Here is a 23,568-nt window from a genome sequence, read left to right on the forward strand (position 1 = left end):
TCTTCTCTCGTTTGTTACTGTTCTTATTTTTTAATTAGAACAGCAATAAAGCAAGTTAGAACAGTAATAAACGAGTGATAAGCAAATATATAGGGTGTGTTTATTTGGCAAAAAAGCAATGATCATCCCAAAATACAACAATATATATATATATCATCATCATTGTTTAATGTCCGCTTTTCATGCTAGCATGGGTTAGATGGAGACTGGCAAGCCAGTAGGCTGCACCAGGCTCCAATCTTGATCTGGCAAAGTTTCTACAGCTGGATGTCCTTCCTAATGCCAACCACTCCGAGAGTGTAGTGGGTGCTTTTTACATGCCACCTGCATGGGAGCCACTCAGGTGACACTGGCATTGATGGCGCTTTTTACATGCCATTGGCACAGAAGCCAGTCGGAGAGGGACTGGCATCGACCAGTCGGGTGTGGGAGGGGGGTGCTGACTGGCATTGACCGTTCAAGGATCGAGATGCAGGAAAAAAGTTACCTTCAAGCAATCTATAGTAAATATAAAAAAAAACTTTCAGGGACACTAGTTGTTTATTGAGATGGAAGGTTTATTGTATCGAGGTATGATAAATTGAAAGTTAATCCAAACATGAAAACACAAAAAAAACACAACAACGCGAGGACGTGGAACAAATATAGTATTATTGGACGCTCAGGAAAGAAGGAGGGTTTTAACGTTTCGAGCAGAGCTCTTCGTCGGAAACATAGAAGGAAAGATCCAGGGAAGGGAAGACAGAGGAAAAAAATCGCCAACGGTACACACGCGGTCACATTTTGACATACATACTTATATATATATATATGTATACATACATCTTATATCTCTATATATAAAAGGCAGTTTGTCTGTGTGTGTTTCTGTGTGTCTGTTAGGTTGTACCCTCACCCTGACCACGGCTTTCAACCGATTCTGATGAAACTTGACACACACATAGCCCAATGTCATAATTCAAAACTAACGCAGCGAAAATTTTGAAAAGTTCCCCCAGTTCTGAAAAAAATCGATAAATTCGACATGGGGTCGAGAATCAGAAACACAAACCACAGACTGTCTAGGGGACGCAACTCGACCTTTTTAACTAAAAAAAAAATTTACCATCATTTTTTTTCCATTTTTTGGCTATAACTCTCTAAAAATGCTTTATAGTTATTTCCCTTACAAACCCGAGCAACGCCGGGCGATACTGCTAGTATTATATATATGTATATATATATATATATATATATATACATTTATATGACTGGCTTCTTCCAGTTTCCCTCTATTAATGTTACTCACATAGTATTGGTTAGCTTGCAACTACAGCAGAGGAGACCAGCTGACTGTGGCCATGATATAATAATAATAATAATAATAATTGTGTACAGTGCTCAGGTGCACTACAACTCATCTAAAGTGTATATATAATCAGGTGTAGTTTCGACGGATTTCGGGAAGCATGAGGGCCTTAAAGGATGCAGTGTCATGGCAGTCAACAACTGATGCAGGCAGTTTATTCCACGCTTCAGCAACCCTGAGCGTGAAAAAATGTTTCCGAAAGTCATGGGAGCTGTGCTGTTTTCTGACTTTGTAGGCATGTCCACGTGTGTTAGACACATGGAGATCAAAAAGGTGTTCAGTGTTGTTGTTGGTGAGGTGGTTGATAACCTTGTGGGTGTTTACCAAGTCCGTCGCTAGACGCCGGAGCTTCAGCGAATCCATGCCCAGGGAAACAAGGGGCTCAGAATATGGTAGGTGTCTGATGGAGGGTATGCGTTTGGTTGCACGTCTCTGGACAGATTCCAGGAGGTCAATGTTCTGAGCAAGATAGGGATTCCAAACTGATGATGTGAATTCCAAGTGTGGTCGTACCATAGCTGTATACAGTTTTAAATAGATGGCTGGAGAGCAGCTAACAAAAGTCTTGCTGAGTGATGCCAAGACACCCTCGTTTGACTTGAACCCCTAACTGCATGGTTACCAAACAAATGTCTTAACCACCCAGTTATGCCTTCACCTGCAAACCTTTTACTGTTATGACAACCTGCTTCATCAACCACCACACACACACTCATATATGTTCGTGTATGTATATATATATATATATACATCAATGTATTCTGTAGAAATCCAAGGTGTGATCTCTTGAAGGACATAGCTGTGTTCTCTTGTATTATTTAATTCTGTGCCTGAAGAATTTCTGATGGGAGATATCCAACATGTTTTCTATGACATGGGACTGAACCTGGAACCATGTGATTGGGAAGCAAGCTTCATACCACACAGCCACATCTGTACCTATATATATATGTATATATATATACATACACATATATACATATATACACATACGCGCATACACACACATCTTTAATCATGCATAAGTATGTTGATACATATGCATTATATTCATACACACACATTCTGAAAAAATGCTCCTTCAAAGACATATATACACTCACATATTGTGTGTGTGTGTGTGTTTGTGTGTTTGTTTAGCAAACTACCACTTAACTGATATTAGGAGATTATATCATCATCAACATCGTCATCATTTATATTTTCAAATTTTTCCTTGACATCTCATTCCAGTATATTCCGTGTTTGGATTTTCTTTCAATTTAGTTTGCAATGAGAAACAATATAAGGATTACATAATTCACCAGGAAAAAAAAAATTAATAGAGAGGCCAAAAAGATTGAATATGCTGAAAGTGAAAATCAAAAAGAAAATGGAAAAGAAAAAAAACAATTTTAGTAAATCGTTGAATACATCAAATCAACATTATGAATTTGTTTAACAGATACTTTTTATGTTAGAAATATTTCATTTGGAGATTGAAATGAGAGGAAAATTATATTTAACTAAATAGAATTTTGATAAATAAATACATTAATTAAATTTGAATAATTCCTGCCAAGATCAATGTTATCTAATGGGAGTTAAAATCTATAGATCCAAGCAATTTGGATTGATTTTGTTGATATGAATATACTTGTATTTTTCCACTAAATAGGAATGGAATTCTGTTCTTCTCTCACATGAAGATCCTTGTGATTCTTGCCTCTATGAAAATCCCAGTTCTCTCCTCTGTGAACAGTTTTGTGGTTTTCGTCTATCCTTTTTGTGTGACAGAATCAAGGGTCCTATTTAAGGTGCAGGCATAGATGTGTAAAGAAGCTTGCTTCCCAACCGTTTGGTTTTGGGATCAATCCCATTGCTTGGTACCTTCAACAAGTGTCTTCTTCTGTAGCCCCAGGCTGGATATGGTAGATAAGAAAATGAAAGAAGCTCATTTTGTGTGTGTGTCTCTTGGATATCCTGCAAAAAAATATGAAATGAGTGTCACTGTCATACAAGCGCTGTCCCCTGTATGACAGTGGGGAAATTTTAGTCAAACTAATCGACCCCAGCACATATTTTATCTTTTTTAAGCCTGGTACTTCTTTCTATCAGTCACTTTTTGCCACATCTCAGTTACAGGGGCATAAACAAACCAATACTGGTTGTCTAGTAGTAGTGAGGTACAAACACAGCTATTAACAGACACTCTCATAGATATATATATACTTATCTCTATTTACAAACACATCCACTGGGCTTCTTTCAATTTCCGTTTCCTAAATTTACTCGCAAAGTTTTGGTCAGTTCAGAACTGTAGTAAAAGACAGTTACCCAAAGTGCCACATTGTGGGACTGAACCTGAAGCCATCGTGGTTGGGAAGCAAACCTCTCAATCACACAGCCCTTGTCTTTCTTATATAAACGAGCGATCCTACTTCATGTTGGAAGTATTGGCTTTCTGATTGATTCTTTTACAGTTATTTCACTTCACCTCTTTCCGGATCAAGCAGATCAACAATGAAATGTTTTCCAACCATGACCTTCTAGCCTTTGTTTTTCTTCTTGTATATCAAGCACAGTGTTATCAAATGTTTACTTCTTTATTTAAGACTTCAGGATGTGGTTTGAGGGACATTTAGCTGCTATTTCTAGCTGGTCCAGTGGCCATGTTGTCTTGGTTCCTGAGTTGTGTCTGAATTCCTTTTTCATGGCATTCCATTGGTTACAATGAGGAAGGTCCCAGTTGATCCAATCAATGGAACAGCCTGCTCGTGAAATTAACATGCAAGTGGCTGAGCACTCCACAGACACGTGTACCCTTAACGTAGCTCTCGAGGATATTCAGCGTGACACAGAGTGTGACAAGGCTGGTCCATTTGAAATACAGGTACAACAGAAACAGGAAGAAAGAGTGAGAGAAAGTTGTGGTGAAAGAGTCCAGCAGGGTTCACCACCACCACCTGCCAGAGCCTCATGGAACTTTAGGTGTTTTTGCTCAATAAACACTCACAATGCCCGGTCAGGGAACCGAAACTGTGATCCTATGAATGTGAGTCCGCTGCCCTAACCACTAGGCCATTGTGCCTCCTCTGTGTCTAAATAGGTGTGAAATGTAATCTTAATCAATTAAAAAAATTTTTTTTTAAATATCCAGCACCTTCAAGGTGTGAGTATTTAATTGAAACACATACACACACACACACACACTGATTTATCACCCCTGTCAACATCATCTTTACATTGTATTATCTCCATCATTTTAATCCTTATTAATACCAACTTCAGAAGAGGATTATGGTCCTGGGCCAGGATGAAACCTCAGATATTATTTCTCTGATGTAGATCTGCTCCAGCAGAGGCAAGTGACACAAATTACCACCACCACCACCAACAACAACAACAACAAAACAATAAACATGCCGAGGCTCCCTCTATGCAGTTGCTCAATATGCTAGAAATAGCAGCCAGATTTCCCTCAAATCACTCTTCCATTCTAAACTGGAAGTGTACAGTGAACTACGTTGTGTCTGATGTGCAAACAGACAGGATGGTCAAGGCTGGAATACTTTTGGATCATATGTTTGTTCAATAAGACCTGACCATCTGTCATCATCATCACCATCATCATCATTTCTATTCCTTTACTTGTTTTAGTCATTTGACTGTGGCCGAGCTGGAACACCACTTTGAGGGGTTTTAGTTGAACAAATTGACCCCACAATTTATTTTTTAAGCCTAGTCCTTATTCTATCAATCTTCTTTTGCTGAACCGCTAAGTTATGAGAACATAAACACACCAACACCAATTGTCAAGCGATCATGGGGTCAAACACACAGATATATATACACATATGTATTCAGTGGGTTTCTTTCAATTTCCATCTACCGAATCCACTCACAAGGCTTTGGTCAGCCCGAGGCTATAGTAGAAAACATTTGTCCAAGGTGCCACACAATGGGACTGAACATGGAACCATGTGGTTGGGAAGCAAGCTTCTTACTGCACAGCCATCATAATTTTTATGTGCCATCATTCTCAACATCTTCCTCTTCACTACCACCACCCAACACCACCACCACCACCTTCACTACCATCCTCAACAATAGTCACTTACATGACCACCACCACCACCATCTTCATCACAACTTTCCTCAAAAATTCAGGCACCACCACCATGCACCCACCCTCTTCTACCACCACCACCACCACCCATACACCCACCCTCTTCTACCACCACCACTACCATACACCCACCCTCCCCTACCACCGTTTGTCAGTCATGCTGTGTATTCATTGTTCAGTGCCAAGCTTAGCTCCAGACAGATAATTTTTGTTAAATGCAATAATTACAATATAGATGATCAAACAGGTTTCCATGGCAACTACCTCACATGGAGGTGAGGTAAATGATACAAAAGTATTATTAATTATGTACGAGAAGTGGGAGATTAACAAGAGGTGTTCTTTGCATATTAAAACACAGAAATAGAAAAAAAAAGCAAATGCCCATAACGCTTTGAGTCTAAAATTATAGTAAATTGTTGGCAAAACAGATGAAAGATGGTTACATAAATAGATAATGTTTCTATGACGTTTTGGCTTGGCACAAAGCCACAGATGTATTCTGGAGAGAAACGGTCGATTCAGTCGATTCCCTGTGAAAGAAATACCAACAGTTACTTGTGTTTTTTTGAGCTTGGAGAGATAAACGGTTTAGTTGGTCCCCGAAGGATTTGATCTCGGGATATAATGGGTCCTAAATACATGTTAGTTTCAAATTTTGGCACAAGGCCAGCTAAGTTGATTACACTGACCCCAGTACATAATTGGTACTTATTTTATCGGCCCTGAAATGATGAAAGGAAAAAGTCAACCTCAGCAGGATTTGAACTCAGAACGTGAAGGTGGACAAAATGCTGCTAAACATTTCGCCTGGTGCTAACAATTCTGCCAGCTTACTTCCCTTGGCTTTTAAATACATATTACAAGGAATTTTTATCCACCCCTTGATTGGTTCCCTTAGAAGACAACATTGATTTCTGGGTTACAATATTGATTTCTAGAACTAGCCAAAGGTCAAAAATCGGGCAGAAGAACAAGGGTCATACCGACCCAAATAAGTGACTGGTATTTATTTAATTTAACCTGGTAGGATTTGAACTGTGGGCATAAGGGAACATTATGCAGTGCTAACTAGCTGGACTAATTTATGTTACCCATCACTCTGACAGACAACATGATGTGTGTGTGTGTGCATGTATGTATATCTGCGATGAGGGATCAGTTTCTGACTGAAGAATGAAGGCTTTGAATGACCCGTTTGTCTTTTTGTTCGTCCCTTCGTGTATTTCACGTTATTTATTTATGTAAAGGTTTATTATATATTTCGCAGCGTACGTGCATAATAATTTCTTTATGTTTATCATTTCAAAACCCCTGCACGATGTCTTTAAACTATTTTCTTTCCTTCGATTCCTTCTCTCCCTCTCTCTCTCGGTCACTGTCCCCTCTCTCTCTTACCCCCTTCTCTCTCTTATCCTCTTGCAACTTGCTGCCTCGTTTCCATCGGCCACTTGTTCAACATGTGTCTCATCACCGAAAAGGTACTTATTTTTCCATGCTGTTGATATTGTTTTTGTGTCTCTCTGTTTGTCTCAAAGCCGTAGGGCACCTGTGTCATCCATGTTTTTAACCGTTACTGTCCCCAAAAAAGATTTTTCGTTTCATGTTCGTCTCTGTTGCGTTTCATTCTTTCCTTCTGTGGCTGGCTGATTCAGAGCGGATCTCAGAATTAAACAGCCGAAATCTGCGATGAGGGATCAGTTTCTGACTGAAGAATGAATGCTTTGAATGACCCGTTTGTTTTTTTGTTCGTCCCTTCGTGTATTTCACGTTATTTATTTATGTAAAGGTTTATTATATGTATGTATATATAATATATGTGTGTGTGTGTATATGTATTCATATATATATGTATATATGTATATGTATATATATATATGTGTATATATATATATGTATATATATATATATATATGTATATATATATGTGTATATATAAGTATATATATATATATATATATATATATATATATCAGACCCAAAAAATGTTACATAGATTTATTAATGGGCATGACAATTTCAAATGACCAGATGAACTGTTTCCTTTCTTTTACTGGTTTCAGTCATTTTGATTGTGGCTATGCTGGAGCACCACCTTTAGTCAAGCAAATCGACCCCAGGACATATTCTAGTACTTATTCTATTGGCCTCATTTGCTGAACCGCTAAGTAACAGGACGTAAACACGCCAACATCAATTGTCAAGTGATGTTTGGGGGACAAACACAGACACACAACCATATACACACACACACAACTATATACACACACACACACACACACACACACACACACACACACACATACATATATATATATATATATATATATATATATATATATATATACATACATATATAAGACGGGCTTCTTTCAGCTTCCGTCTACCAAAGAATGAACACTCTGCACCATTCATCACTTTTACCAGTTGTATACTGGAAGGATGAAGGATAAAGTTGAACTCTTTCAGGATTTTATTTCAGAAATTTAGCAGGGGAACCTAAATACATGGCATGTAGACATCAGAATTGGTAAAGTTGGAAAGAATATCCTGTGGTCACTTGATGCATCTCATCCTTTCACTTCTACTTTGCCATGCAAGCATGGAAAAGTAGTTGCTAAAGTGAGTCCTTCAAAATTTGTTGAAGCAAATTTCCTACAGTCTGATACCTTTCCTGTCACTAACCCTCACCTGTTTCCAAATAAGGTAATATTTCTTCCATGGCCAGGCATGATTTCCATGCTAATGATGCACATTTAAGACCATCACATAGTGTCAAGACAAGGGTACAAACAAACACACACGCACACAGACACACACATGCATACACCATGGGCTTCTGATCACCATATCCACTGAAAATCCTTTGTTTGGCGTAGGGCTATACAAGAAAATACTTGTCCAAGGTACCACATGGTGTGATTGAACTCAAGACCATATGGTTAGGAAGCCTGTGTCACAGTCAATAAAACAAGTACAATGATTAATGCAAGGAAGTGCCCCAGTATGGCCTCAGTCTAATAACTGAAACCACAGAAAGAATAAAAGAAGGTTAAGAAACCTGGGTTTTGTGTGCAACCCGTGCAAACTTCCATTTTCCCATCTTTGTCTTCTTAACATTTTCGTTGTGTTCTCATTTCACTTTACAGCCTTGATTTGTATCAGCCAAGTGAAAAGGTTGTCCGTCGGATCGAACGTCCCAACTGGTTGCTACAGTCAGGCCAAGAAAACCGGTCAGTTTGGATGATAGTCACACCAAAAGTTGTCGTAAGCTCAAATTTTTATCCAAATATTCAAAACCAGTTCTTCTTATTTATTCTTCCTTATTTACAGCAGCTTTTTTTTTTATTTTTTATTTTATTTCACTTTTTACATTTTTGAGGTTGTTTTTGATACGAAAGTATTTTTTGTTATTGTTGTTGGTGTTGTAAATTAGTTTTACTCCATCTTTTCATTATGGCTGTTGTGAATTTGTTGTGGCATATTCGGTTGTTAATTTTGTTTCTACAGTTTCATATTTAAGAGATGAGGAATTATGTAGATAATGTGCATAATTCTTCTAATTGGTATGGAGCCAATACTAGACTTCAGTGGGGACATATAGAGAAACTCCATCAAAAACTAGCTTGTCTTTCAAACCATCTAACTTTCCTGTGTCATCATCATCATCATCATCGTTTAACGTCCACTTTCCATGCTGGCATGGGTTGGGCAGTTTGACTGAGGACTGGCGAGCCAGAAGGCTACACCAGGCTGCAATCTGGTCTGGCAAAGTTTCTACAGCTGGATGCCCTTCCTAATGCCAACCACTCCAAGAGTGTAGTGGGTAGTTCTGGCAACGACCATACTCAAAAGGTAATTTTTACATGTTACCTGCATGGGATCCAGTCTGGCGGCGCTGGCACATATTTGAATGTTGTTTTATACATGTCACCGGCACATGTGCTGGTTAGGCGACACTGGCAATGATCATTCTTGAATGGTGCTTTTTACGTGCCACCAGCACAGGAGCCAATCAGCGGCCCTGGCAACGATCACACTTGGATGTGCTTCTAACATTCCACTGGCACAAGTGCCAATCAGGCGGTACTGTCATTGGCCACGTCAGCAATTTTGATTTTTATTTTACTTGCCTCAATAGGTCTTTGCGAGCAAAATTCATTGTCCAGTGAATGAGGGGTGGGGGTGTAGATGTAGAAACTCAAAGCTAATACCACCTGGCTTGAATATAATGACACCAGTGGATTCATATAAAGCTAGAAGACTAGCAAAAAGCGTAGGACATTCCCTTGTCCATGAGAGGATCCAGTACACAAGATGAGGACAAATATCCATCAAATGTAAATAATGTAAATTTTATTTCTGCGAACTTTATAAATGGGTGTTGGTATGTGTGAAGTGATTTGTGAATCTTGTGGCTTTTTTATGTTTGTGGGGCAAATTAACAGAATGGTTTGAGTGTCAGATAAAATGCCTTGCAGTATTTGTTTTTCTACACCCTGAGTTCAAATTCTGCCCAGATTAACTTTATCTTTCTTCCTTTTATGGTCAATAAAGTTCCAATCAAAAGTAGTGAATTGATGGAATCGGTAAAGCTTTGGATAAAATGTTTTGCGGTGTTTATTTTGTTCCTTTGTGTTCTGAGCTCTTGAATAGTGGTTCCTAGTTTAATATCACTATCAGGTCCTTGGAATGAAATGATTGGGGGGTGATAAGAGACTATGGGGTGCAGTTGTTTGGACGCTGGGAATTTGGAATGGCTGACTGCATGTGGAAGCTGTTTTGATAATAGTACTTTTTAGCACTGGAGGCAGACACACACATACATAGAAATATACAGACAGAGAGGAAGAGGAAAAGACAGAGAGGGAGAAAAAGGGACGTAATAGTTTATTAATTGAACATGATCAGTATATATACACTTTTCCCTTTCTTCGGACTCATAAAGGGCAATACAAACAAAACCAGAAAAGGGGATGGGGAGAGAATATGGGAAACACTAATATCAAATAAATCAAATTAACGATGCCAAATAGGCAGGAATAAAATGGCCAAAATGTCTCCTACATATCCTTAGATACTTTTCAAGGAATTTTATTGCAAACATTTGGCTAGATTCCCTTTTGCAGGTATCTTCATCATTTTAGTCTCAGAGATCCTAAAAGATAGGAAAACAGTTCAGAAGCTAAACTCCACCTCCTGATGGAACAACAGAAAATGTCTACGAATTTTATGAATATGTGTGAATTTTGTTGAGATTCTAAAATTATGAATATTATTTTTAATTAAGAATTTTCCTCTCCCGAAGAAGTCAATAACCTCCATTTTATCCCTAATGTTAGTTTATTTGTACTTTTTATTTATCTAAATTCTGGTACTTATTTAATCGATTATTTTTGCCAAACCACTAAGTTATGTGAATGTAAACAAACCAACACTTGTTGTCAAGCAGTGGTGGGACACACACACACACACAACAGGTTTCTTTCAGTTTCCATCTACTCAATCCACTCGCAAGGCTTTGGTCAGCCTGAGGCTATAGCCAAACACACTTGCCCAAGGTGTCATCCAAAGAGACCGAACCCAGAACCCTGTGATTGGGAAGTAAACTCCTTACTGCAGAGCCGCACAGTAAAAACTAAAGAACTAACTTTAAAAACCGATTCCTTTTTGACTGCGACATCGTATTTTTACCCACAAAAGATCAAGACTCAGATTCGTCAACCATTTTCTTTATTCCAATCTTTATCTTTGCAGGAAGAGGTTCGTCGTCATTTCAATTGTTCAACATTAGAAGGTGCTGAACTTGAGGACCAACTAATGAATGGCAAAACTTTGGCTGATGGTCTCATTGATGGGACAGCTTTTACTCATTGGGAGAAACGAGTATTTGAGGTATGTTACGTATTACTGGTATTTGTTGGCTTTTTAATCTGCCACTATGTTCTGAGTTCAAATTCCACCAAGGTCGATTTTGCCTTTCATCCTTTCGGGGTCGATTAAATAAGTACCAGTTACACACTGGGGTCGATATAATCGACTTAATCCGTTTGTCTGTCCTTGATTGTCCCTTCTGTGTTTAGCCCCTTGTGGGCAGTAAAGAAATAGGTATTTGTTGGCTTTTGTTATTCAGACTGATCTAGAATCTAGCAAACAAATGCTCCCAATTGAGCACTGGGGTCAATGGAATCACCTGCCCCCACCCTCTCCCCAAATTCCAGGCATTCTGTCTTTAATAGAAAGGATTATTATCTCTTACAAAGGAATGGTCTCCCAAAACCGATTTCAAGAATTAGTGTTTTGCAGTCCTTTTGTATTCCTTGTCATGGATTTGAATAACTACTCTCGTTATTCAAAGACTTCATAAAAGATTAATTATTGTAATAACAAACATTAATTTTATTTCTTAATCAATTTTCTTAATATGTTTTTCACTTTATTTCCAGAATGAAGCTATGACTGGCACCTACACCCAGAACCCTGTCATCTCTCGAATCACTTTGGCATTAATGGAAGACACTGGGTAGGTTGTGGTCATTGTTGTTGTTGGTGGTGGTGGTGGTGGTGGTGGTGATGGTGTGGTGTGTGGTGGTGGTGGTGGTGTTTAGCTCCAGGTAACTGTTCTCTATTCAATATCACCAAAGCAGACATGATCAAAAGCATTCAAGCTGTGACCATATTATCATGAGAGGATTTGGCTGTTATGTTTAGCAGCTCATGTAACCTCATAGAGGATCTCTTATTAACTTTGTTTTGATTTGATAAGCATTATCATTATTTATATTAATTAAGGTTATAAGCTGGCAAGCTCATTAGGCTGCAGGGCGAAATGCTTAGAAGCTTTTTTTCCAACTTTAATTGTTCTGAGTTCAAATTCTACTGAAGTCATCTTTGCCTTTCGTCCTTTTGAGGTTGATAAAATAAGTACCAGTTAGATACTGGGGGTTGATGTAATCGACTTGCCCCACCTCCCTTGAAATTGCTGGCCTTGTGCCAAAATTTGAAACCAGTATTAGTTTCAGATTGTCGAGATGACATAGATTTTTAACCCTTTCGTTACCAACCCGGCTGAAGCCGTTCCTGGCTCTGAAGTACAAATGTCTTGTTTACATAAGTTTTGAATAAAAATCTTCCACCAAACCTTAGTCACAATTTATGTTCCTAACTCTAGCTTAATGATAACTAAGTTATTTTACTAAATTCTTTGTTGTTTAAAATTAATTGAAAGAAATACAGAACATCTCAAAATAAATACAGTAATGAAAGGGTTAAAGTAATTAACCATATGTGTTAAAACTTAAGCTGCTAGAAATAGTAGCCAAATTTTCCTCAAAACATACCATACTCTCTTTAAAACATATAGAACACATTGCATAATGTAGTTTTAGAAAAACTGTTTAAATAAAAAGCAGGATGGTCACGACTAGAATGCTTTTTTATCATTGGTCTCTACTCAATAATTGCAGACATAATTAAATACTTTTAAATATATAATTCCATCAGTTATTATCACACTTTAACCAATTTGACTTTTCCTTTTCTGGCAAAGAAGTGCAGTAATAAAATAACTACCAGTAATACACAAGGGTTTATACAATTGCAAATCCTTCCTTATAATATTGTAATTAGCATTTATTTTTGTTATTATGTATTTGTTATTCCAGTTGTTAGTTCTCCGCCTGTTTTTATTAAAGCTTGGTTGTTGTTTTTGGTCGTTTCACAGATGGTACCGAGTGAATTATGATAATGCCAAAGAATATGAATGGGGCAAAGACTTGGGATGTGACTTTGTCAAAACTAATTGCTATGAATGGATAAAGAATAAATCAGAAAGGTAACCAATTTTGAATTCTTTAATCTTTTCATGACTATATTTCTAAGAAAGTAATAAACTAGAGCTACCAGTTAGATTAAAACTAAAAGTATTGAATGCCACAGACAGAAATAGCAAAGAATTGAAGCACAAAAAGAGGTACTTTATTGAAGATCCATGGTGAGGGGTGCTGGAAAAAGGGCTGTGTAAGTTGTCTGAGACTGGTGTGATGAATGCAGTTAGTGTTCTTGGACATTTGTAAGGTGATAATTACAAGGAAGACATGTAAAGAGAGAGAATTCTAGAGAGCCACCATTCTGGACATAGAAACTAATATGGAGTCCAATGGGAGAACTTAATATGGGGGTGATGAAAAATGAATGAGTCAACCACCTCTTCATGGAAAAAGAGCCACAGATGAAAGGAAACAAAATGTATGTGGGCCTGAGACTGAGTGGCCCTTCTTGGGATGTGATCAAGAATGTGTGTAGGTTTGTGTGTGTGTGTGTGTGTGTGTGTGTGTGTGTGTGTGTGTGTGCGGAATTGCAACACCTTTCCAAATGCCTGAATAATACTTCAAAGCAGGTCCCACTTGAAGTTTGTAGAGAATTTGTGGTTGTTTGTGAGGATGAAGTATTTAGCATGGAACTTTCTCTGATGCAGTTTCAGTGCTTTTGAAGATTTGTATTCACCAGATGTTGTTGGTAATGGTGGAGGCATAGCATTTGTTACAATGTTGAGGGTTCCTGTGGTGACATGGGTGTGATGATGTTTTCTTGATATGTACAGGCATTGGGCTTCTGCTCTCTTTACAAAGACATGATTAGCATGACTTCATTGGAGGATATTTTTTAAGGTCTTTTTTTCATGGAATCAGATTTACCATGAAGCATAGAGGTTGTATGTAGATGATGTTTAGATCCAAAATATTGGGGGAAGATTGAAAAGGGGAATCATTGTGTAGAAGTGAGCATTGGCTGGTGATGATGGCAAAATACAAGACACTGATATACAGGAAGAAGGACAAAATTGAATCCTGTGACACCAGTGTTGATAGCTTTGGGCAGTTGAGAAATCAGTTTATTAGCACTGGGATCCAGCACAATGCAAGACAAAGAATATTATATACTGTCTCTTTCCATGCATGATTCTGTGCCTTATTGACTTGACCATTTGCAGAGTTTCCTCTGAAGATAACCTCATTAAAGCATAATGCAATTAGCCAACAAGGGAGCCCTCACTATGTTGCTCAGCCTGGTGAATAAAGTAACCCCAACTCATTTTAAATCATAACACACCATCTTAAAACAGAAAAAAAAACGGAGGATGTGTGTGCTCACATGCGTGTGTGTGTGTGTGTATAGGCATGGCTGTGTGATAAGAAGCTTGCTTCGCAGTCACATGTTTCCAGGTTCAGTCCCTCTGACTGACATCTTGGGCAAGTGTCTTCTACTATAGCTTTGGGTTGACCAAAGCTTTGTGAGTGGATCTGATAGATGGAAACTAAAAGAAGCCTGGCTGTTTGCCAGCCTCATCTGGCCCTTGTGCCAGTGACACATAAAAAGCATCCACTACACTCACTGAGTGGTTGACGTGAGGAAGGGCATCCAGCTGTAGAAACACTGCCAGATCAGACTGGAGCCTGGTGCAGCCTCCTGGCTTCCCAGACTACGGTTGAACCATCCAACCCATGCTAGCATGGAAAATGGACGTTAAACGACGACGATGATGATGATGATGTGTCTTTGTGTATGTGTTTGTCCCCCTACAATCATTTGACAACTGATGTTAGTGTGTTTATGTCCCTGTTACATAGCAGTTCAGCAAAAGAAACTGATAGAGTAAGTACTACCCTTACAAAGAATAAGTCCTGGGGTCAATTTCTTTCACTAAAATACCCTTTATGGCGATGCTCCAACATGGCTCCAGTCAAATGACTGAAACAAGTAAAAAAATAAAAGAATTTATATATATAATTCATATAATTATAAATTAGGGTATCTACGAGATACCACCATGCTGAAAATAGCAGCCATGATCTGACTCTAAAACCACCTTAATTGTCCATATCGCAAACACTGGTGGTTTTAGAATCAGATCATGGCTGCTATTTTCAGCATGGTGGTATCTCGTAGATACCCTAATTTATGATTTTAATAATTATTCCTTTGAAGGTTATTTTTTCCATGCTGGCCACTTGATAAAATCGTTATTTTATTTTAAATTAACGATCTTATCCTTATTTATATAAATATATAATTCATATATGTATATATTAGGTAGATCTAATGAACAGTATAAAAGTCAACACATAATTGACATGGTTTAATAAATCCAGTTTTAGCTGAATGCTTTAATGGGAAGAGAAAGAGTCTTAACATTTTGGACATTAGTCCTTCATCAGAAGAAAGAAAAACATTGAGGGAATGAGAAAAGGCAATACTCAATGAAGGAAAATGGAAAAAGCAAAATGGACAAGGCATCAGGAACCAGGTGAGAATGTAGTTCTATGAAGAAAGTTGAAAAAAAGGGGGCATAATGTAGGTGTAGGGGTGTGTTTGTGTCTGGGAACAGGCATGTGAGGAGAGTGGTGTGTGTAGGTTTTTTGGGGGTGTATGAGTCTGTATAGAGGGAAGGATAATGACATAGGTTAGTGGAAGTGTGAGGTGTGTGTGTATAAGGAGGTGGGAGTGGGTATGAATGTGAGAAAATGGAAGGGCAAGAAGAAAGTGCAGGGTGTAATGGATGCACCCAGACAAAACAGAACTTCTTCGTGGTTGCTAACTTTGCTAGAAATAATAGTCAGATGGTCTTCAAGCTACACTCTACCATCTTAAAACAACAACACATTGTATAGGGTTGTCAGGATATATTATTGTCATAACTTGAATGCTTTTGATGAGGGCTGATGTGTTAAACAATAACAACAACAATATCATTACATATAAGGAAAGTAACGATATAGATATATGCATTCATACATACGGACGCGTATGCGTGTATGTATGTAAGTGCTTATGTATGTGTGTATGTATGCATTGTATGTGTATATGTACTGTATATATATGTGTGTGTACTTTTATGGTTATAAGTGTATGTGTTTTTTGTGGTTGCAATCAATGCAATTGATGCTAAGATCCCCACAGAAAAACCTGACATGTATCTCAATAGAAGATCTTCTTAGACATGCTTCTTAGCCATTCTTCTCGTTAAAGGCCATCAAAGCTTCAATCAAGACCTGAAGCTTCAGTTAAAGGTCAAAGCTGAAGTAACAAAATTTGATCTTTTCAAGAGAGAAAAGAATTACCCTTTTCTCCTAATCGTCTCATTGTTGATTTTGCTTCTCCACATTCTGTCTTTTTCAGATTCTTTTAATTTCCCATTTCAATCGTTTGCTTTCTCAAATGGCACTTCTTCTTCTTCTTCTTCTTCTTCTTCTTCTTCTTCTTCTTCTTCTTCTCCTCCTTCTTCTTCTTCTTCTTCTTCTTCTTCTTCTTCTTCTTCTTCTTCTTCTCCTCCTCCTCCTCCTCCTCCTCATCATCATCATCATCATCATCATCATTATTATTATTATCATTATTATTATTATTATCATCATTATTATTATTATCATTATTATTATTATTATGTTTTGCCATCTGTATTGTGGAGGATGGATGAGAGCAAATAGGATTTAACATGTTTCAATGTCCCTCTCTGTTCTCAGTTCAAATCCTACCAGTGACAGAAATGGCTTCACACAGAGCGAAATCCTCATCACCATTTAACATTCACTTCTCCGGCCTAAAATGTTTTATCGCAGAATTTGGTTGAAGCAAGTTTTGTATGGCTGAATGCCCTACATGTTGCCAACCCTCACTTGTTTCCAAATAAGGTATCATTCCCCCACCCCTGCTCCCCATGGCCCAGACATGTTTTTCACAGAAAACTGGAAACAAACAAGCCCATTTACAACCACCACATGATGTGAAGACAAGGGTATGCACCAAACACACACACTCACACATGCACATTTACACACACACATACACACACACATGTGTGTGTACATGTGTGCACATGCATATCATCATCATCATCATCATCGTTTAACATCCGCTTTCCATGCTAGCATGGGTTGGACGAATGACTGAGGGCTGGCGAACCAGATGGCTGCACCAGGCTTCAGTCTTGATCTGGCAGAGTTTCTACAGCTGGATGCCCTTCCTAATGCCAACCACTCCGAGAGTGTAGTGGGTGCTTTTACATGCCACCGGCACTGGCTTGAATCTTTTTATACTGGTACCTCGCTTGAATCTTTTTATGCATGCCACCGGCACAGGTACCAGTAAGGTGATGCTGGTAATGATCACGCTCGAATAGTGTCTTTTACATGCTACCGGCATAGAGGCCAGATAGCCGCTCTGACAACGATCACGCTCAGATGGTGCTCTTAACACCCTACTAGCACGGAGCTTGAGTGCCAGTAAGGCGACGCTGGTAACGATGTATTATTTGTTCTTGCATATATTCCCTCATTGTGGTTGCTTGCAATTTCCGCTTTGGATGTTCCAAGCGCAAATGGATGCTTAACCGGAACAAATCATCAGGGAACACTTTATTTAATTAAGTTACAGAGAACTGATGCCTGAAGCTGGGGGAAGGTGAACCATTTTATAAGTATTCTGAGAGGGAATCAGAAAGAAAACTATAGCAGAAATGTAAAGCTGTCTTCTTTTGTCTTCCCTGGACGAGGATAGTCAATGTGGAGCTCTATATCTAACAGCAGCAGTCATACATCTATGTGTGTGTGTGTGTGTGTGTGTGTGTGTGTGTGGTGTGTGTGTGTGTGGGTGTCTTTCAGTTTCTGTCTACAACATCCACTCACAATGCTTTTGTTGACTCCTAAGCACTTGCCAAAAGTGCTTTGCAGTGAGATTGAACCGAAGACCGCATGATTAGGAAGCAAGCTTCTTCAGCACAGAGCTACACCTGTATAGCAATATCTAGTTTTGTCCCTGGTGCCAGCTTCATTTGTCGTTCTTCTGGAGTCGAGAGAATAAGTGCCATCTATAAGTGTAAGTTTGTAAGGGAGTTCGGAGGGAGAAATCTGGATTGGGTTGAATTGCTGAGTTTCTGTTGGGTACCAACAAGCCAATAAGGAAGCCTCTGTGAGGTTGGCCAGCCAGCTAGAAATAACAGCCAAGTCTCCTAGCAGTCATACCATATCGTTGTCTTGAACAAGGATGAGTGCCTTGGAACAGTGGTTTGCTCTCCTCATCCTCCTCTATCTTCTTCCTCCTCCTCCTCTTTTGTCATCATAATTATCATAATCATCTTCGTCACCATCATGATTATCATCATTAATCAATTAGTTTGCTGAAATAAATAAATATTGTCTTAATTGTTTGTTTTCTTACATAGAAAGGAGAGCATCCATCCCTTTTGTAACCAGGTGAAATGGGGACAGTTACACACTGATTGTACAAACAACCGGCACTCTGTTGCGGTCTGCAATTTGGTTCAGCATAAGTCACCTTTGCCAGAGAAATATCAGGTCAGTAATTCCATTCGTTTAATCTCACACTCAACATAACGTTGTCCATACTTACTGTCTTTGTCCTGTGCACAAGTCAACAGGGTGTATAGCATAAACATGGAGAGTAAACACTCAAATGTCATCACTGACCTTCCAAATCTTACTGCATCTCATATGGAATTTTTTATCATAAAACATTGTCTTGGTGTGTGAGTTAATCTACTGCTTTGAAGCTTGTAAATTTTGACCTGGAAAATTCAACTTGTATGTCAGAAAATACAGTCTGTAAAAATCTCTCTATATATAAAGCTGAAGTTGTCTGTGTATGGCAGGTTTGGTAGCCTTCAATTAACACTATCTCCTCTGAGACCCTGCGGCGCAAGTTGACCAAAATTGAGAGTATGATAGAAGAAGGCTTGCTCTTCCTTCTGTAGAAGAAAAAATTCAAATTGGACCATGTTAACACCAAAAATTATTTACATCAAAAAGGTGCTTTTTTTCTATGAAAAACCCCATTTTCTACGATTTTTTGACTGCTATTATTGCCATTTTTCAGTGTATTTCAACCAGAAAAATGTTCACTTAAAAACAATAACAAGCTACATAATGCAAAATTTTTACTTTTCAAAAATTTTAATTCTAAAGGGTCGAAACAAACCTGAGCAACGCTGGGCGATACTGCTAGTAATAAATGAAACGACATGTATTTTTACTTGGATACACATTCTCCATTATAATTTGCATATTCTTTGTTATTTAATCGTTCTCTGCCTTAAAATTCGCACTCTTTATGTCATGTATAGTCTTGCTAATATGCACATGTGTTATGATATAACACATGTTTGTGTTATTGTATTTATATTCTCAATAATACAAGCATTTTCTGTGGTGTACATGTTGTCTTTGATGCACATTTTCTCTACTGACCCTTTAACATAGGCAGATCTGGCTTCTCCCACTTGCACTACAATGTCATTCGAAAATAAACAATCACATCATCAAAATCTCAAAGTGACTTCTTCTATAGCCTTAGCCCAGCTAAATCACTGTGTAAGGATATGGTAGATGGAAACTAAAAGAAGCCCATTATGTGTGTGTGTGTGTGTGTGCATGTCTTGACATTGTATGATTATTGTAAATGAGCACCACTGTCACATAAGTGGTGTTGTTCATTTTCAATTTTCTGTGTAAACATGTCTAGCCAGGGGATGGTGGAAATATTACTTTGCTTGGGAACAGATAAGGGTTGGTGACAGGGAAGACATGCAGCCATGGAAAATCTGCCTCAGTGAATTCTGTGTGACACATGCAATCGTAAAGCAAATGGATGTTAAAATGATGATAATAATATGTTATTGCAAAGTACACATTCTCTCTATTCTTCTCGTTTTCTATCACATGCACTTCCTTATCTCATCCTTATTCTCCACAAGACATTCTCTATGTTAGAATATACACTTATCTCTTTATAAAATTTTTCTATAATATATATATATCTTTGCAGCATGGAAGGTGTTTATAAGCCATTTCAAAACACACAAAATCTGTTAGATTCACTTCAACATTTAAATTTATATTTTCGTCGCTTTGAGACCGCGACCTATTCACTGACCAGCATGGAATTTTGTCAGTGAACAGGTCGCAATCTCAAAGCAACGAAAATATTTTGGGAAATTAAATTTAAATGTTGGAGGGAATCTAACGGTTTTTGTGTGTTTTTAAATGGCTTATAAACACCTTCCACGCTGCAATTGTTCATTCCAGCACACAATCTCTGATCAGGTCACTTGCTATGCAAGTACATCTCTGTAATATATATCTTTCTTCTCTATTTTGCACACATTCTATAATCTTTAATATAATCCTTGACAATATGCATGTTCTGTTAAGAGTTGTTAGCTTGGGTGTTATTACCATTGGAAACAGCAAGTTGAGACAATCTCTCATCATGTTCAGCGCTAGTGACCAGAAGAAGAAACTTTCATAAGGAATTGTTACAATGTTCTAATAAAAGAAATCCCTGACTCTCTAGATATAATCATTTTTTTTCCTTGTTTCAGCATTTCTCTGAATTGGAGGGTGTATCTTCAGATGATGTGAAACGCTTTGGTGGTTCTGTTGATCTTGCAGACCATTGTCCATATCTTCAGGTAGACACAACCTCTTCTATTTTTTACAATTTATCTTCCTTTTTTTTACCATTTTATACTTGGTGCCTGGTCTCTGCTGATTTCTACAATTGTCTGTGAATCATATTTCTCTAAAGGTCAAAATATTTTTTGACATGTTCTGCAAATTTTTGAGCTTCATTCTTCATCCCTCCCTCCATTTCTGCTCACTATTCCTTGGAGGATCCGGGGAGGACATAGGGTCCTTAGGCACCTCCTCCATAGAGTCCCATCAGAACCGACTGTCATCAGACTTTCCAGCTGGATGAACAACTAAGACTATAGATATTACCTCACCCTCTCACTCTCAGTCTATCCTTAGGTCTCCCTCCGATTTGTTTGTCTTCAAGAATCCATCTTATAATTTTTTCCTTGTGACATTCTATTTGTACCTGAGTTGTGACTTCTCAATGCCAAGAAGTAGTGACTTGACCTGGAGAGACACCCAAATCTCTGAGCTTAGAATTTTAACTCTTTTTTGTAATTGAAACTTGGCGTCTGTAATTTTATGCAATGTTGTAGATTATTCACTGCAAATAGTTTATTGTCCTATGCATGGCACTAAACTGCACCTAATGGTAAGGCTGTAGCTAAGGAGTCCAGGAGTTTTATGGCATATGGAGTTACTTCATCATCCTAGGTTGTCTCAAACTCCCAGATTCAGTCCGGCCAATGGTGATAATATTTATTAAGGGTTGCAATTATGGGTTAACTAGAAAAAGATGTTCTTCTGGCTAAGGCATGGAGAACTGGAGGTGGCTGGCCCCTAGTCATGCAGAACTGGAGGTGGCTGGCCCCTAGTCATGCAGAACTGGAGGTGGCTGGCCCCTAGGCATGCAGAACTGGAGGTGGCTGGCCCCTAGGCATGTGTCACACATTGCCACAAGTGTGTGAACATGCCCTGATATCAATTAAATCAGTCCCTTATCTTAGAGTTAAATAGGGCCCTAGGTACCTCAAGGGTAAGTTCAGAGTATCAGGAGACTAGATGAGTAAACTGCAAATAAATCAGAAGCACTGGAAAGCCATTGCTATATTTTTCCCAAGAAAACTCATGATCCTTCAGAGGCCCATGATTGCCAATGCCAGCAGTCATGGGACACAAACAGAGAAAAATCCCTGTTTAAGTTCAACTCTCTACAATCTGTCGAGGCTGGCTTTGCTTTTCACTCCTCCAGAGTCCAAACAATAAATACCTGTCATATCCCAGGTTCTGTTCAGTTTATGTGTTTCTCCTTAATAAGTGGTTGCTCTTAAAAAAATTATTATTTGTAAGAAAATCTGTTGCTGCTGCTGCTACTAGTTTGTTTTGTGTTTTTTTACTACTTGTACTGCTATTGAATCTTCTAAAACAGAATTTTGAATTTTGCAGGAATTACTATGGAAAAGTGGTGATTCTTCAATTCGTGGATCACGTTGCACTGAGGAACATAACAATTTAGGTAAGTGTTCCCTTCATAAGTAACATTATTAGACTTTTGTTCTTTAACGCCCACAAAATTGTGCAATGCTGTGAAGGAGCATTGGGATTAGTTCGGAAGGATTCTGTAAATCAAAGAAGCAGCAGAGGGTGCTGGACCATTCTTGGATGAAGTACCAGTAGGCAATATTGTTCTTTACCCTTGGGACACTCAACCTTAAGGAAAAAGCACCTAATCTTTCTCAAATCACATCCTATGTTATTAAAAAGGAAGAGTTCCTTGTTTAACACAGTCATAGATATTTGGTTTAAAATAAGATTGGATGGCTCCACCTGATGCCTCTTCCGCAACTGATTAAGTCACCTTTGGTCAGTATTTCTCAAAGTGGGTTTTGAGGTAAAAATTCAAGATGTGAGGATTTATAATACAATTTGATAAAAATATATTTTATAAAAAAAAAAATGGTATTTACCAATGCTTCTCTTTATATATGAATAAATTCTCTCCATAAAACAATTCTGTTTCATTTGGGTGGCAGTTGTCCAGAATGTATAGATATGACTTCTGTGCTTTTTGGAAAATCATATAAAAGTTTCCCAACAAAATAAACTTTGAGTACTGCTGACCTTTGTAACACAAATTATCGACTATTTCTACTATAGATCTTTTGAGCATTTTATTACACTGGTGTTGTGGCTTGTAACAACTCCAATGTTTCTACCTCACACAAAGTCTTTTTTTTTTCCGTCAGCCTCCTATGATCTCACTTCATCTTTTGCACTCATAGTTTACATGGGATGCTCTCTAGAATTCTCCCTACCCCAGTTTTTGCAAATTGAACAAGGCCTTTCCAGAATGCACTGAGGTTGTCTTTTTTTATTACTTGCAAGACATTTAGTTTTCATTAAGATTGCTCTGACGTGTCTCACTTTTAGGTTTTCCTTCCGTGTCTAAAATTTCTTTTCCATTTACAACTATTGCACATTCAATGCATAAACACTTTTGTCACAGGGGGGAAAACTCACAACTGAGACTTTTTGCTACACATTTGTGCACAGCTTCAATAGAATACTGACTTTTCTTTAGTATTGCAATGTGTAGTGAAAGGAGTGACTAGTCAGTTTTATTATAATTGCTGTAGAAAATGCATTGAAAATGTTTACAAGTGAAGGCCTGGCTGTGTGATAAGAAG

At 38.2% G+C, this 23,568-nt stretch overlaps 1 protein-coding gene across 1 annotated transcript in view; it reads left to right on the top strand.

Moving 5' to 3' along the window:
- Positions 1-23,568, top strand: part of LOC115220712 (leishmanolysin-like peptidase) — a 125,887-nt gene that overhangs the window by 97,856 nt on the left and 4,463 nt on the right. Inside the window, exons 8-14 of the mRNA XM_029790863.2 lie at positions 8,606-8,723; positions 11,214-11,351; positions 11,903-11,979; positions 13,180-13,290; positions 18,673-18,805; positions 20,848-20,937; positions 22,328-22,397. Coding sequence (XP_029646723.1) covers positions 8,606-8,723; positions 11,214-11,351; positions 11,903-11,979; positions 13,180-13,290; positions 18,673-18,805; positions 20,848-20,937; positions 22,328-22,397 — 737 coding nt within the window. The remainder of the gene's footprint in view (positions 1-8,605; positions 8,724-11,213; positions 11,352-11,902; positions 11,980-13,179; positions 13,291-18,672; positions 18,806-20,847; positions 20,938-22,327; positions 22,398-23,568) is intronic.

The sequence above is a fragment of the Octopus sinensis genome, linkage group LG17 (assembly GCF_006345805.1).
Source record: "Octopus sinensis linkage group LG17, ASM634580v1, whole genome shotgun sequence".
Classification (NCBI taxonomy): Eukaryota; Metazoa; Mollusca; class Cephalopoda; order Octopoda; family Octopodidae; genus Octopus; species Octopus sinensis.